Source organism: Danio rerio, chromosome 9, assembly GCF_052040795.2.
Source record: "Danio rerio strain M-AB ecotype USA chromosome 9, GRCz13ab, whole genome shotgun sequence".
Classification (NCBI taxonomy): Eukaryota; Metazoa; Chordata; class Actinopteri; order Cypriniformes; family Danionidae; genus Danio; species Danio rerio.
In genome coordinates, this window is record NC_141029.1 from 2,677,512 (window position 1) to 2,692,500 (window position 14,989).

The 14,989-nt window shown below is 35.7% G+C and overlaps 1 protein-coding gene across 2 annotated transcripts in view; it reads left to right on the forward strand.

Annotated features, from left to right (window-relative positions):
• chn1 (chimerin 1) overlaps positions 1-5,969 on the forward strand; it is a 96,504-nt gene extending 90,535 nt beyond the window's left edge. Inside the window, 4 exon segments of one of the 2 annotated variants that reach the window (NM_213000.1) lie at positions 1,529-1,606; positions 3,178-3,315; positions 4,137-4,242; positions 4,905-5,969. In NM_213000.1, coding sequence (NP_998165.1) covers positions 1,529-1,606; positions 3,178-3,315; positions 4,137-4,242; positions 4,905-5,076 — 494 coding nt within the window. In that variant the 3' untranslated portion in view covers positions 5,077-5,969. 2 annotated transcript variants of the gene reach the window in all.
• The last annotated feature ends 9,020 nt before the right edge of the window (positions 5,970-14,989 follow it).

Below are 14,989 nucleotides of genomic sequence, written 5' to 3' on the forward strand. Positions count from 1 at the left end.
TCCTCGGCTGTATCCCTTCTAGACTTGAGCAGTGATGCCAGCAGCTAGCTCAGCTAACGCTAATGTTATGGTCAGGGACTTGTAGCATGATCAGTGATATATTGAGTTTCCCTTATATATTGACAGCCGGTTTTATGCTGATATTGTGTTGTAATGTTCTACTTTTTTTAATTAAATATTTTGTCAGTTTTTTGTTTTTTTTGGTTATTTCTTATGTTTTGGATTTTTTCATGCTTTGTATTTTGCTTTGTTTCATTCAATTCCTTTTTTGTCTTTTTATTTTATTTTTTTTTTTTTTTTTGGGGGGGGGGTATTTTGTTTGTTTGCTTTCTTGTCTGTGTATTTTATTTAGTTTTATTTTATTTTCTATTTTTTGTGTTTTTTTATTTTGTGTATTTTTGTGTGTGAGAGTGTGTGTTTTGTTGTGTTGTTTTTTGTTTAGTGTTTTTTTATCTGTTTATTTATTGTATATTAATTTAAAAATTGTATATTTGTTTAAAATATTGTATATTTTGTTATTGTTTAGTGGTTTGTTTGGTCAGGGATATTTTGATGGCCATTTTAATGGCCAGTGGCTAATATTTATAAATGTTTTGTTTGTTTGTTTGTTTGTTTAAATGTTTGTTTTGTCTGTGGGTTTGGATTTATTTGTTTATTAAAAATAATGGATCAATTTATTTATTTCTTTTATTTTAATTAATGAATTTTTATTTATTTATTTAGTGAAGATTATTTTCTGAGCTCTCGAATGCAGTGCTTTTTTAATCTTATATTTGTTTTAAATGCATTACAAATAATAATATTTTTAAGAAATGCCTTTGTTTTTGTTTGGATTTATTTAAATAGTTTTATATTTATTCACTTATTTGTTTTAATTATTTAATTAATTTTCATTTGTTTATCTTTCAGGATTTTCAAAGCTCTTAAATGCAGCTTTTTCTGTATTATATTTGTATTAAGTGTTTTACAATTAATAATATTTGTAAGAAATCTTTTTGGGGGGGATCAGGGTTTTTTGTATGTTGAATTATTATTATTTTTTATTTATTTATTTAAAGAGATTATTTTTGTGCAGATTTTTTTGAGCTCTTGAATGCAGCTTTTTTTAATCTTATATTTGTTTTAAGTCTATTACAGATAATAATATTTTTAAGAAATGTTTTTTTTAGGGTTTTGTGTGTGTGTGGATTTATTTTACGTAATTTATTTTATATATTTTGATTTATTTAATTTATTTTGATTTATTATATTTTATTTATATATTTATTATATTTATTTATAATGTTTTTTGTGATTGTTTATACAATACGTTTGCTTAAATGCACTGCTTTTTCAACCTTACATTTTTACTGATACAGTTATTATTCTTTTTGTTAGTTATTTTATTTGTCTGTTTATATTTATTTATTTGTTTCTTTTTAATATTTATCCATTTATTGGTATTTATTCATCTATTGATTTATCATGCAGAATGCTCAGAGCTCTTGAATGCAGGGCTTTTTCAAATCCTCATGGTCTCGTCCCACAGGGTTGCAGTCGGAGGGTCTCTATCGCATCTCTGGATTCAGTGACTTGATTGAAGACGTGAAGTTATCGTTTGACAGAGGTGAGCGCTGTTTTATTGTGATCATGTACAGCACTGATCCATTACACACACATACACACACACACACACACACACATACACACACACACGCCTACACACAAATCCTGGAGAATAAAGCTCAGCGCTGCTTTTTTAGGTCACGCTTTGTCTTTCATATAGAGCCGTGGGTTTATGTAACATGAAATATAATTCTGATCTGCTTATATGTGGCACATTTGTGGGAGGATTTTCTCCCATCTGTTCGTATTCAGAAGCGTTTCTGTTTCATAATGGAGATGACATGAGGACAGATTCAGAGAGACAGAATATGAAGATGAAAGACAGAAATAGGACCGTCCTGCAGTTTATACAGTGTTTGAGCACGTGTTACGTACGTACATTCGTTGGTTCCTTTGTTCAACTCGTTCGATCATTTTTGTTCATTTTTACATTTTGTTTGTTGGTTTTGTTTATTTATTTGGTTGTTTATTTTGTCTTTTGTTTTGTTATTTTAGTTTGTTTATTTGTTTTTTTTTCTAGTTTTGCTCGTTTGTTTGGTCATTTTGTTAATTTGCTTTTTCATTTATTAGTTTATGATTCATTCATTTTTCTTCATCAACTGAATTTTTTTATTTCTTGATTCATTCGTTTGGTGATTCATTGTTTTGTTTGATCATTAAGCTTTATTTTTTTCTTTGTATTTTCGTTCATTGATTAATTCATTCATTGGTTTGTTTGTTATGCGGATCCTTTAGTTTGTTCATTAGTTTTGTTCATTTGACTTGTGTGTTCTTGTTGTTTTTTCATTTTGTTTGTTTCTTTGCTTTGTTCGTTTATTTGGTTGTTATTTTTGTTCTTTTGTTTTGTTTTTTCAGTTTGTTTATTTCTATTTTCATTCATTTAGTTTGCTCGTTTTGCTAATTTGTTTGTTCATTTATTCATTTGTTGATTTTTCTTCATTAACTTAATTTTTTTCATTAATTCGTTCAGTCATTAAGTTCGTTTGTTCGTTCATTCATTCGTTAACATAGAAGTTCCAGTAAAGTCTAGATTTCAGAAATAAAAGTAATTTTAAAAAATGCAAAGGTGCATTTACTTGATGAGAAATACAGTAAAAGCGTAAAGGCCCAAACTGTTTTTGCTCGTCGATGTTTAACGCCTTGCGACTAAACAAAGGACAAAACAAAAGGCAACGGGCATAAAAGCGTCATTTTTAAAGAAACGCCTGTTGCTCGCGTTATTTGGTTTGACACGTGTCATCAAAACCTTCTCCACCAATCTGATTGCCACTTGCTCACATGCCTGTTCATCCTGTTCTTTAATTTGCCCTCATTAATTCATTCAATTTGTATTCTTCAGTACAAATAAAAAGCAGCTAATATATATGATTTCACAAATCCTCTGTCCTCACATCTTCTCCTTGCGTCCTTCCCTCGAATCCTGAAGGGGTGGAGCTACACGAGGAAAAGAAGCGAGGATGCACAAAAAATAAATGAGACGGAGCATGGGTATATTAGAAGCTTCCAGGCAGGTGTGTTTAGGGAAGTTGGAGCTGAACTCTGCATTTGGGGTGTGTGTGTGTGTGTGTTCAGATGGAGAGAAGGCCGATATCTCAGTGAACGTGTATGAAGACATTAACGTGATCAGCGGAGCTCTGAAACTGTACTTTAGGGACCTGCCGATCCCCGTCATCACCTACGACGCTTATCCTCGCTTCATCCAGGCTGCCAGTGAGTCTCCTTCACTATATACTTATTATTATTTAATAGTTATATTTTATTATTATTTTTGTTCCAAATTTATTTTGACCTTTTGCCACTTTCATTAATTGTTTTTTATTTATAATGTATTATTTTGTTTATTTACAATTTTTTAAATATATACTGTTGAAGTGAGAAATATTTGCCCTCCTGTGATTTTTTTTTATTTATTTTTTATTTATTTATTTATTATTTTTTTTAATATATCCCAAGTAATGTTTAACAACATAAGGAATTTCTCACAGTATTTCCTATAATATTTTTTCTTCTGGAAAAAGTCTTATTTGTTTAATTTCGGCTCAAATAAAAGCAATTTTTAATTTTTTTAAACCCAGTTTAAGGTAAATATTATTAGCCCCCTTAAGCAATATTAGTTTTGGATTGTCTCCAGAACAAACCACTGTTATACAATGACTTGCCTAATTACCTTAACTTTACCCTAATTACCCTAGTTAAGCCTTTCAATGTCACTTTAAGCTGTATAGAAGTGTCTGGAAGAATATCTAGTCAAATAAAATGTTCTGTCATCATGGCAAAGATAAAATAAATCGGTTATTAGAGATGAGTTATTAAAACTGTTATGATTGGAAATGTGTTGGAAAAAATCTCTCTGTTAAACAGAAAACGGGAAATAAATATACAGGAGGGCTAATAATTCTGACTTCAACTGTATATCGGGCATTAATCTCTTAAATTTTGATGTGTGTGTGTGTGTGTGGTGTGTGTGTGTGTGTGTGTGTGTGTGTGTGTGTGTGTGTGTGTGTGTGTGTGTGTGTGTGTGTGTGTGTCAGAGCTGACAGATCCAGATGAGCGTCTGGAGGCTCTTCATGAAGCTCTGAAGCTGCTTCCTCCAGCTCACTGTGAAACACTGCGATACCTCATGGCACACTTGAAAAGGTCAGAAATCGCAATCGACACTCGTCGTCATTCCCTGTTTCAATCTGCAGTCCTTTTGGTGTTTAGCTGTTTCTTTAACAATTAATTTAACAAACATTTCCCAGGTAAAATGTTTGAAATAGTGAAACTGTGGAACTTATGAGTGGTTCAGTACAGGCCACCTTTATCAGTCTTGCGTTTCCACTGCCAAAAGGGTACAAATGTTACCCTTTTATAATAATATAAATGTTAATGAAATATTAAATGAGAAAACAGTGGGCGTGGCTTTTTTTTTTTTTTTTACTGTGATCTGATTGGATGCCGTAAAGTAGGCATTTTATTAAGAGACAGTTATTACAACCTAACAGACACCTCCCTCTCACCATTTATGTTTATTGTCATAGCGATGTCGAAACTGACTGCTGGAAGGGCGTGTTTAAATATGTTAGCCACGCCCAATACCTCAGACACATATAATCAGAAAATTTAACTGAAAACAAACAGGAAGCGCATTTTTAGATTTCAATTTTACATGGGAAGGGCAAACATTGTTTTTTTTTTTGGTCTTAATGACAAGCACAGATGAATTGTTCACCACAAAACTAGCAATGTGAGCTAACAAAATCAATATGGTTAGTTTTGATTTCATGTGTACTTAGCTCTGTGTTTACATGTGTGCGCAGGGTCACTCAGAATGAGAAGGATAACCTGATGAACGCCGAAAACCTCGGGATCGTCTTCGGGCCGACTTTAATGCGGGCTCCAGACCTGGACGCCATGACGGCTCTAAACGACATCCGCTACCAGCGGCAGGTGGTGGAGCTGCTCATCAAAAATGAAGATATCCTCTTCTAGCACTGTTCCTCAGACTCTGGACTCAAACATGAAGGACTGCTGTATTATAAGACTTCTTTTTTCGGACCGTTGTACTTTTTCCAGCTTCTCTTCTGTATTTTTTGCATGTCTTCCTCCCCATTTTTGTCGGGGGTCGCTGGAGCCGAGGAGGTGGAGTTTAGCGATGTGGGCGGGGCCTATTCAGCGTTATTATGCGATGCCGCTTTTCGTAAAAAAAATTGTGAATTTTGATATCGTCAGTTTTGGAGGTACTTCATCCGATGAGCCGTCAATGTAAAGATGCCGATAATAATGTCGACTTCCGCTATTTAACGTCTTACACTGAAACAAAACTTGATTTATTGGGTTTACTCAATTTTTATTTAAGGTAAGTGTTTGCAGATTGCTTACATGGGCTGGATTTTATCAAACAATTACAATTTAGTAATGTTAAACGTAATTAGCTTGTTTAAATTCAACCCATATAAATAGTTTGCAAACATTTACCTTAAAAAAATTGAGTAAATCCAATGAATCTTTTTTTTCCAGTGTATTTAGACAATCCTCTCATGTTTTTCATTTCATTTTGTTTTGTTTTGTTTGTTTTTTGCTATAAATGTCTGTGATTGGGTTGTGGCTCTGCAGGTAAAGTGCCAACAGTGAGTTTTTTTAATTATTATTATTATTATTATTATTATTATTTTTAATAATCCGCTTTCTCGAGTCAGATCTCCTCACCAGAGCGATGAACTTCTGCTGTAGACGGATATTCAGGAGGAATATTCACAGTCCATGTACATTTCGACCTTTAGAAACCCCCTCATGACTGCTTGATGTTTTTTTGGTTCTGTGTTTTTGTATTTTGATTTGAGCATGAAGACGTTAATTTATTAAAATGTTCTTTTAGTACCGCTGCTATCAGTCTTGTTCATTCGTAACACTTGTTCATGGGCTCTGTTTTAATGATCTAAGCACAAAGTCTAAAGTGCACTGCGCAAAAGCATTAAGTGAGTGTCTGAATCAACTTTTGCTATTTTAAGGATGGAAAAATACACTCTGCGCACCGATGCATGGTCTAACAGTGCTGTGCTTATTCTCTTAATGAGTTATGGCTGTGTTTTGAGCATAACCTGCATTAAACCAATCAGAGTCTCATCTCCCATTCCCTTTAGGACTCAGTCGCATCCCGCCATGGCGCATTTGCTATTTACATGGCATCTTTGGAAGTGTAAAAACTTAATGCTTCACTAGCGAGAAGACAGTTAGACAGAGCATCTGCAGCGCGAGGATAAAGAACGAGCCTCCTCCATTCAGCCTCTTTACTCTCTCTTTACTTTTACTCTTTACTTCTTTTCTTTGGTGAAGGAAAAGGTGGAAACTCGCTCCACTGAAGGCATGTATGTGTATTTGAAGTACTGTGTATCTTTATTGTAAAATATACAGCAATTTTCACAATGCAACCTTAAAATACTTTAAGGTACTGCACAACTGTCCTACAGTAAAATTCTGTTCATATTACAGTTAAATACTGTGTCATTTACAAAAAAATCATAGACAGTGGAATTGTAGTGCAGCAGTCCGCCAGTCACATTTTTTAAATAAATTACAGCAAAAATCCTTTGTTTACATCTACAGCATCATATATCTTGCTGTATATGTATTTAAAGTGATGTATATATTTAATGTACAGACATTTCACCGTGCCATTTTAAAATACAGTAACATACTGCACAACTGTCCCACAATAAAATTCAGTTCATGTTTCAGTTAAATACTGTGCAACTTAAAAAAATCATTAACGGTGTTTTTGTAGTGCAGCAGTTCACCAGTAAAGTACGGTAAATCAACTACAGCAAAATTACTGTATTTACATCTACACCATTTATCCTGCTGTATATTTACAGTAGTGGGTATCTTTACTGTAAAATATACAGCAATTTTCACAATGCATCTTTAATATACGGTAACATACTCTAACTCTCTTACAGTAAAATACAGTTCATATTACAGCTAATTACTGTACTTTACAGAGATCATTAAGAGTGTAGTTGTTGTCCAGCAGTAACTTACTAGAAATTAATTACAGCAAAAATACTGTATTTACATCTTCCGCACCATTTATCTTGCTATATATTACTTTACAGTACTGTGTATTTTTACTGTAAAATATACAGAAATTTTCACAGTGCAACAGTAAAATACAGTAAGACACTGCACAACTGTCTTACAGTAAAATACAGTTCAAATTACAGCTAAATACTGTAATTTACAAAAATGATTAACTGTAGTTGTAGTGCAGCAGTCCACCAGTAAAGTACGGTAAATCAACTACAGCAAAATTACTGTATTTACATCTACACCATTTATCTTGCTGTATATTTACAGTTGTGTGTATTTTTACAGTAAAATATACAGCAATTTTCACAATGCAACTTTTATGTACGGTAGCATAATCTAGAACTGTCCTACAGTAAAATACAGTTCATATTACAGCTAATTACTGTGTAATTTAGAGGAATCAATAACAGTGTAGTTGTAGTGCAGCAGTTTGCCGGTAACGCACTGTAAATCAATTACAGCAAAAATACTGTATTTACATTCACAGCAGCATTTATCTCGCTGTATATGCATTTACAGTAGTGTGTACAGTATCTTAACTGTAAAATATACAGCAATTTTCCCAATGCAATTTAAAAATACAGTAACACTAAATAATTGTAAAATTAAATTAATATTACAGTTAAATACTGTAACTTACAAAAATCACTAACATTGTATAATTGGTTGTCCTGAACAAACAATGAGCAGACATTCCTACTGATCTTTTTAACAGCAAATTGAAAAGAGCTTCATTATTTCAGACTGTCCAGCCTTATTGTTTGTGCTCCTGATGGTCGGAGCTGCATGACTGTAAACATTAGCTTTTTTTTTTCTTCTTCTTTTTTTGTGTGTCAGCAGATGATGTGCGTAATATGTGGAGTGAGGGAGGATCTGATGAGCTCTGAGCCTGCGGGTCTGTCTCAGTCAGCTTGATGAACACAGACATCAGGGGTCCTGCGGCGGCCCCTCGTCCATTTACAGACAGTTTTTAATTGCTGGATGTACATGCAAATAGCTTCAGAGGAGATTTGCGTGGTGCTGAATGGCTGTGCCTTGCAGGAACTAAAATGCTGTCAGTTTTAATTTCACCTCCTCGTTCGTCTCATCAGAGATTTTCTGTATGTTTCACATGACTGTTTCAGGTCTGACGTCTCTCCTATATTTGGGGCCCTTCTTTCGGCTGCAGAGCGTCAATCTTCATCTTTTTTTGGACAGGTAAGCATGGAATAGCCATCAGAGGTGTATTAGGACAATTGCATGAAGCTTGACAAACCTTGATAAAATGTTTTTACATTTGCTGTATACATTTTTATCGATTAAATATATTCAATCTAAATATAATTTTAGTGAAAATGTAAAAAAGAATTCACACATACAGTTGAAGTTGGCATTGTGAGCCCCCTTGTCTATTTTTTCCCCAATTTCTTTTTAACAGAGAGCAGATTTCTTCAACACATTTCTAATCATAATAGTTTTAATAACTCATCTCTAATAACTGATTTATTTTATCTTTATCATGATGACAGTAAACAACATTAGACTAGATATTCTTCAAGACACTTCTATACAGCTTAAAGTGACATTTAAAGGCTTAACTAGGGTAATTAGGTTAACTTGGCAGGTTAGGGGAATTAGGCAAGTTATTGTATAAGGATGGTTTGTTCTGTAGTCTATTGCAAACAAAAATAGCTTAAAAGGGCTAATAATTTTATCCCTAAAATAATGTTTAAAAAATTAAATACTGCTTTTATTCTAGCCGAAATAAAACAAACAAGACTTTCTCCAGAAGAAAAAATATTATCAGACATACTGTGAAAATTTCCTTGATCTGTTCAACATCATTTGGAAAATATTTTAAAAAGAAAAAAAAATAAAGAATTAATAATTCTGACTTAAACTATATATATATATATATATATATATATATATATATATATATATATATATATATATATATATATATATATATATATATATATATACATACACACACACACGCAGTTAAAATACATTCCAGATAGCAAACAGAAATTATTTCAACTTAAAATTGACGTCAAAATAAAGTAATGTTGAATCAACGTTGTGCACGGCATTCAAAACTATGTAAAAAAATCGACGCAATTGGATGACCTGGTAAACTTTGAATTGATGTTGATTTTTAGTTGATGTTGTAGATCCAACATTCAACATAAAATGTATTTAATTTGTTTGTCTGTTGAAATGACGTTAAATAACACATCAACATAAACCCAATACATTTTGCATTAAACATTTTCTGCTTATAAAACTTTCAAATTACGTAATACTAATACATAATTCTGCCTATATGAGCAATATCACTGGAGTAGCACAGCTATATGGCTGTAGATCAGCAATGATGTGGAAGTTGGTTGAAACCCACGTGAACGCGGGGAGAACATGCAAACTCCACACAGAAAAGCCAACTGACCCAGCTGAAGCTCGAACCAGCGACCTTCTTGCGGTGAGGCGGCATCACTACTGCAACACTGCGTCGCCTTATTTAATAATAATAAATAGTATTATATGGCTGTAACAGTGGCACAGTGGGTAGCACAATCGCCCCACCGCAAGAAGGTTGCTGGTTCGAGCTTCGGCTGTGTTCCATTTCTGTGTGGAGTTTGCATGTTCTCCCCTTGTTGGCGTGGGTTTCATACAAAAGTGTATGGGTGTTTCCCAATAGTGGCTTGTGGTTGGAAGGGCATCCACTGCGTAAAACATATGCTAGATAAATTGACGGTGCATTCCACTGTGGCAAACCCTGTGGAACTGAGCTGAAAAAAATAAAATGAATAAATGAAATAGTATTTTATATATATATATATATATATATATATATATATATATATATATATATATATATATATATATATATATATAATGTATATGTGTGTGTGTGTATGTTTATATATTTATATATATATATATATATATATATATATATATATATGTGTGTGTATGTGTGTAAATATATATATATATATATATATATATATATATATAAATATGTGTGTGTATATATATGTATATAAAATACTATTTCATTTATTCATTTTCTTTTTTATATATTATGCATATATATATATATATATATATATATATATATATATATATATATATATATATATATATATATATGCATAAAAATTATTGTCGTTAATAAATGAATAATAAAATAAAATGTACAAAGTTCTGAGAATCCTTCATTGTATAACATAAATCGTTATATAATATTTTGCATAAGTACAAATGTTCCCCAGTTAAATACTCTTTAATGCCCACTAACATGCATGTTTACAAAGCTCTAAACTCTCCATGTTGACAGACCGGCTCTCCGATGCGTGTTTATGTTGACAGAAGAGCGAAACAGTAATGAAAATGATCTGAGAAATGTCCACAGACTGAAGTCTAATCTGAAGACACAGATCTGAGATCAGCGCGGCTAACAGATGTTCTGCATGCTCTCCGTGTTCACAGCGAGCTTCTACAAGGCTGCTAATCAAATGTAAAAGCACATTAAGAGAAGGGCAGGCCGTTCCCCCGCTGCGCCCCTGTGCGTTTGACTCCTCCGAATGGGCTTCATCTGGAGGTCAAGGTCGAACGGTGGTCATATTTGTTGGGATCACGTGTGGGGGGCTGGAGTCCAAGCGGCCCGGGGTGGTGAAGCACTGATCTCTCTTAATTTGGAGAGTGCCAAATGTGACAGAGTGGGTGTAAGTAAGATGAATTGAGCCCGGTGTGAAGGGGACGACTGGTGAACGGGTTGGGGGAGGATTTCATATGGCGCAGGGGTGGGGGAGATTTGGGGTTTGGCTGGGGTAAAAGCAATAGATTTAAGCTGGATCTGGTGTGTTGGGAGGATCAGACAGTGGTGCTGGGCTTGCGCGGGGGTCTGCGGGTGGGGTTCAATCTACAGGAGACGAGCGGCGCTGAAATGGATGTCAGACTCAGCTATGTGGAAAAACGAAAATCTAAATCAATCCAGTCAATCACCTTTGTGAGATAATGGAATAGGACACACAATTTTCCACCCCTGCATAAGTGTGTGTGTCTGTGTGTGCTGGTTTAGCTACACATGTGAGGACTCAATTGTCCTTTCCTTCTGTACATAGAGAGAAATCAAAACATCTGTCTAGTGAGGAGATTTTACTGGTCCTCATTTAAATAAAAATGCTTATAAATCGACCAGAGTGTGTTTTTATTTATCAATATGGGTTGAGTTTAGAAGTAGATCTAGTGTAAGGCCGTGTAATGTCCTCACTAAGATGTGTTTGTGTGTGCCAAATACAGCCGTTCAAAACAAAAGCTGTACACAAAATGCCGTTGCACAATATTTTAGTGTGTGTACTTACAGTAAAGTGCTTGTTTTTGTTTTTAGTGAATGCAAAGGTTAATGTTTGGGTATGTTTAGGGATAGTAACACATTTTTACCCACTATATTTACACGAACCGGCCACTTTATTAGGTACACCGGTTCAACTGCTCGTTAACGCAAATTTCGAATCAGCCAATCACATGAGAGCAACTCCTGTCAGCTAAGAACAGGAAACTGAGGCTACAATTCACACAGGCTCACCAAAACTGGCCTATAGAATGCCAGAACACGTTGCCTGGTCTGATGAGACTGGAGAATTTCTGCTGCAATATTTGGATGCTCGGGTCAGAATTTGGTGTCAACAACATGAAAGCATGGATCCATCCTGCCTTGTATCAATGGTTCAGGCTGGTGATGGGGGTGTAATGGTGTGGGGGAGATTTTCTTGGCACACTTTGACCCCATTAGTACCAATTGAGCATCGTGTCAACACCACAGCCTACCCGAGTATTGTTTCTGACCATGTCCATCCCTTTATGAGCACAGTGTCTCCATCTTCTGATGGCTGCTTCCAGCAGGATAACGCACCATGTCATGAGCGTGAATCATCTCAGACTGGTTTCTTAACCATGACAATGAGTTCACTGTACTCAAACGGCCTCCACAGTCACCAGATTCACATCATGCATGTGCAGCTGACAAATCTGCAGCAACTGTGTGATGCTATCATGTCAATATGGAGCGAAATCTCTGAGGAATATTTCCTGTACCTTGTTGAATCTATTGCACCTAATAAAATGACTTGTTTTCCTTCTGAAAGGATCAGTAGTTTTGATGAATCAGTTGACTGAGTCATTGATTGACTGTTACGATTGAACTCAGGTCTCTGGTTGAACTTGGTGCTGGGTTAAACCCAAGTGCAAAGGAGTAGAATACAAACAACATAGGCTCATTTAAAATACGTACCTCATCCAACATGCATTTGACTGCAGTTTCTAGGTAAAATCGATGTTATGGGGCAGTATGACGCCAACAATATGTATTCCCCTTCATGCTAATGACATATTATTAAAAAACAAAGGATTATTTTCATGCAGTTCTTTGCACAACACCAAAATATACACCGCAAAACAACAACAGTGTAGTTTGGAACGGTCTGGAATGGTCAGTTTTCTCAAAGCTCACTTTGCATGATGTTGTGTTTGTGCTGCAGAGTGCCCAGGTTCGAGTCCAGTGAAGCACGCTTCCACAAAAGTAATATAAAATCAAGGTAAATCTGGGATTGCAGTGCAGTTTTCTCTTTTGTCTTCCTGTGAAAACACTATCGGTTGGGTGCAGGTCAGTGGTCCGCTAGCTGATCTGTACGATGATGAATCAATGACTTTCTCAAAAAAAAACTACCTTTTTTTGCCACCGACTGGTGTATTGATGTTACCAGCAGAAAATCCCCTTCACCAAGGCACAGATGAAAGCCAGTCTGTCTGGAGTGGAGGAACACAAGCGGCGTCATACGGTGAGAGCTCTCCTGGAGCTCGCTCAATTACATTCAAGGACAGATGATGTGTCTGGATTCTGCCTGCCGGCTGGGCTTTAGGAAGAGTGACCAATCAGGCTGCAGCTTCAGTCAAGGGGAGAAAGGATCTGGCGGTGATTCAGTTCATTTCATTCCTTTATTTCAGACTCAGGTCCATATTGACAAAAGCAACACAATAGAAAACAATCCATCAATGAATGTTCATATACCGTAGCACTATTTAAAAAAACAATAACCAAAGAGCACCTCCAATACAGAGAGTAGTACTGAGCATCACTTCATGAACACTTGAAACCATTCTGTTCTACTTTCTTGAAGCACTCAATCAACACGTCACATTACACACATTTCCTTATCACATCACGAAGAGTGAGATTATTATTATATTCAAACATCTGACCTGCACTCATCCACCTTGGAAGCTTAAGCAAAATTCACGGTGCTGCATTAAATGCCACCTGAAAGCTTCTGTGTTTCAGCTGTACTATATTTGCTCCACATGAGCGCTGTACACAATGAAGTAAAAAAAAAGTTCTTTTAACCGCATCTGTACAAATAAAAAATATTTGCTTGACCATGATCATTATTTTTCAGATCATCTTTAATGATTAAATAATCTAGAAGATCTAAAATGTTGTGAAATGTGTGAAATGAACAGAGGAGTATATAGTAAATGTGAACACATTATTAGCCGTATGGCTGCTGTGTCTGACCGCTTCATCTGCATCACTGGTAGCAGCTGACATGTTGGCATCAAAAACAGACCACGGAGCACTGCTCTCAGATCAGCCACTAAAGGAATGACAAATATTGAGAGAGTCAGGAATTCCATTCATCTGTCCAACCATCCATCTGTCTGTCTGTTCATCCATCTATCTATCTATCCTTCCTACCATCCATACATCCACCCATCCAACTGTCCATCCATCCAGCCGTCTGTTCGTCCGTCAATCCATCTATCCATCCATCCATTCAACCATTTGTTTATTTATTCATCTGTTTGACCATCCATCCAACAACTGTTCATCCATCCAAACATCCATCCGTCTGTCTGTTCGTCCATCTATCTATCTGTCCATCCTACCATCCATCCATTCAACTGTCCATCCAGCCATCCATCCAACCACCAACCATCCATCCAACTGTCTGTTCGTCCATCCATCTATCCATCCATCCATTCAACCGTGTTCGTTTATTCATCCATCTGTTTGACCATCCATCTGTCCATCCATCCATCCATCTGTTTGTTCATCCAATCATCCATCCAGCCATCCAACCACCCATCCAACCATCTATCCATCCATCTATCCATCTGTCCATCTATCCATCCATCCATCCATCCATCCATCCATCTGTTTATCCAACCATCCATCCAGCCAACCACCTATCCAACCATCTGTCCATCCATCCATCCAACCACCCATCCAACCATCTGTCCATCCATCAATCTATCCATCGGTCTGTTCATCCAACCATCCATCCATCCAACCACCCATCCAACCATCTGTCCATCCATCCAACTATCTATCTATTCTTCCAATCATCTGTCCATCCAAACATCCATCCGTCCATCCATCCATCCATCCATCCATTCAACTATCCATCTATTCATCCAACCATCCATCCAACTATCTGTTCATCCATCCAACATCTGTCCATCCATCCAAACATCCATCCATCCATCCATCCATCCATCCATCCATCTATTCGTCTATTCGTCTGTCTGTTCGTCCAACCATCCATCCATCCATCCATCCATCCATCCATCCATCCATCCATCTAAACATATATCCATCCATCTAATTATTCATCCATCCATTCATCCATTCATTCAACTATCCATCCATTCATCGAACCATCCATCCAACCAACCATCCATCTATCTATTCATCCATCCATCCATCTATTCATCAAACCATCTGTCCATCTATCCATTCAACCGTCTCTCAACCTTCCATTCATCCATC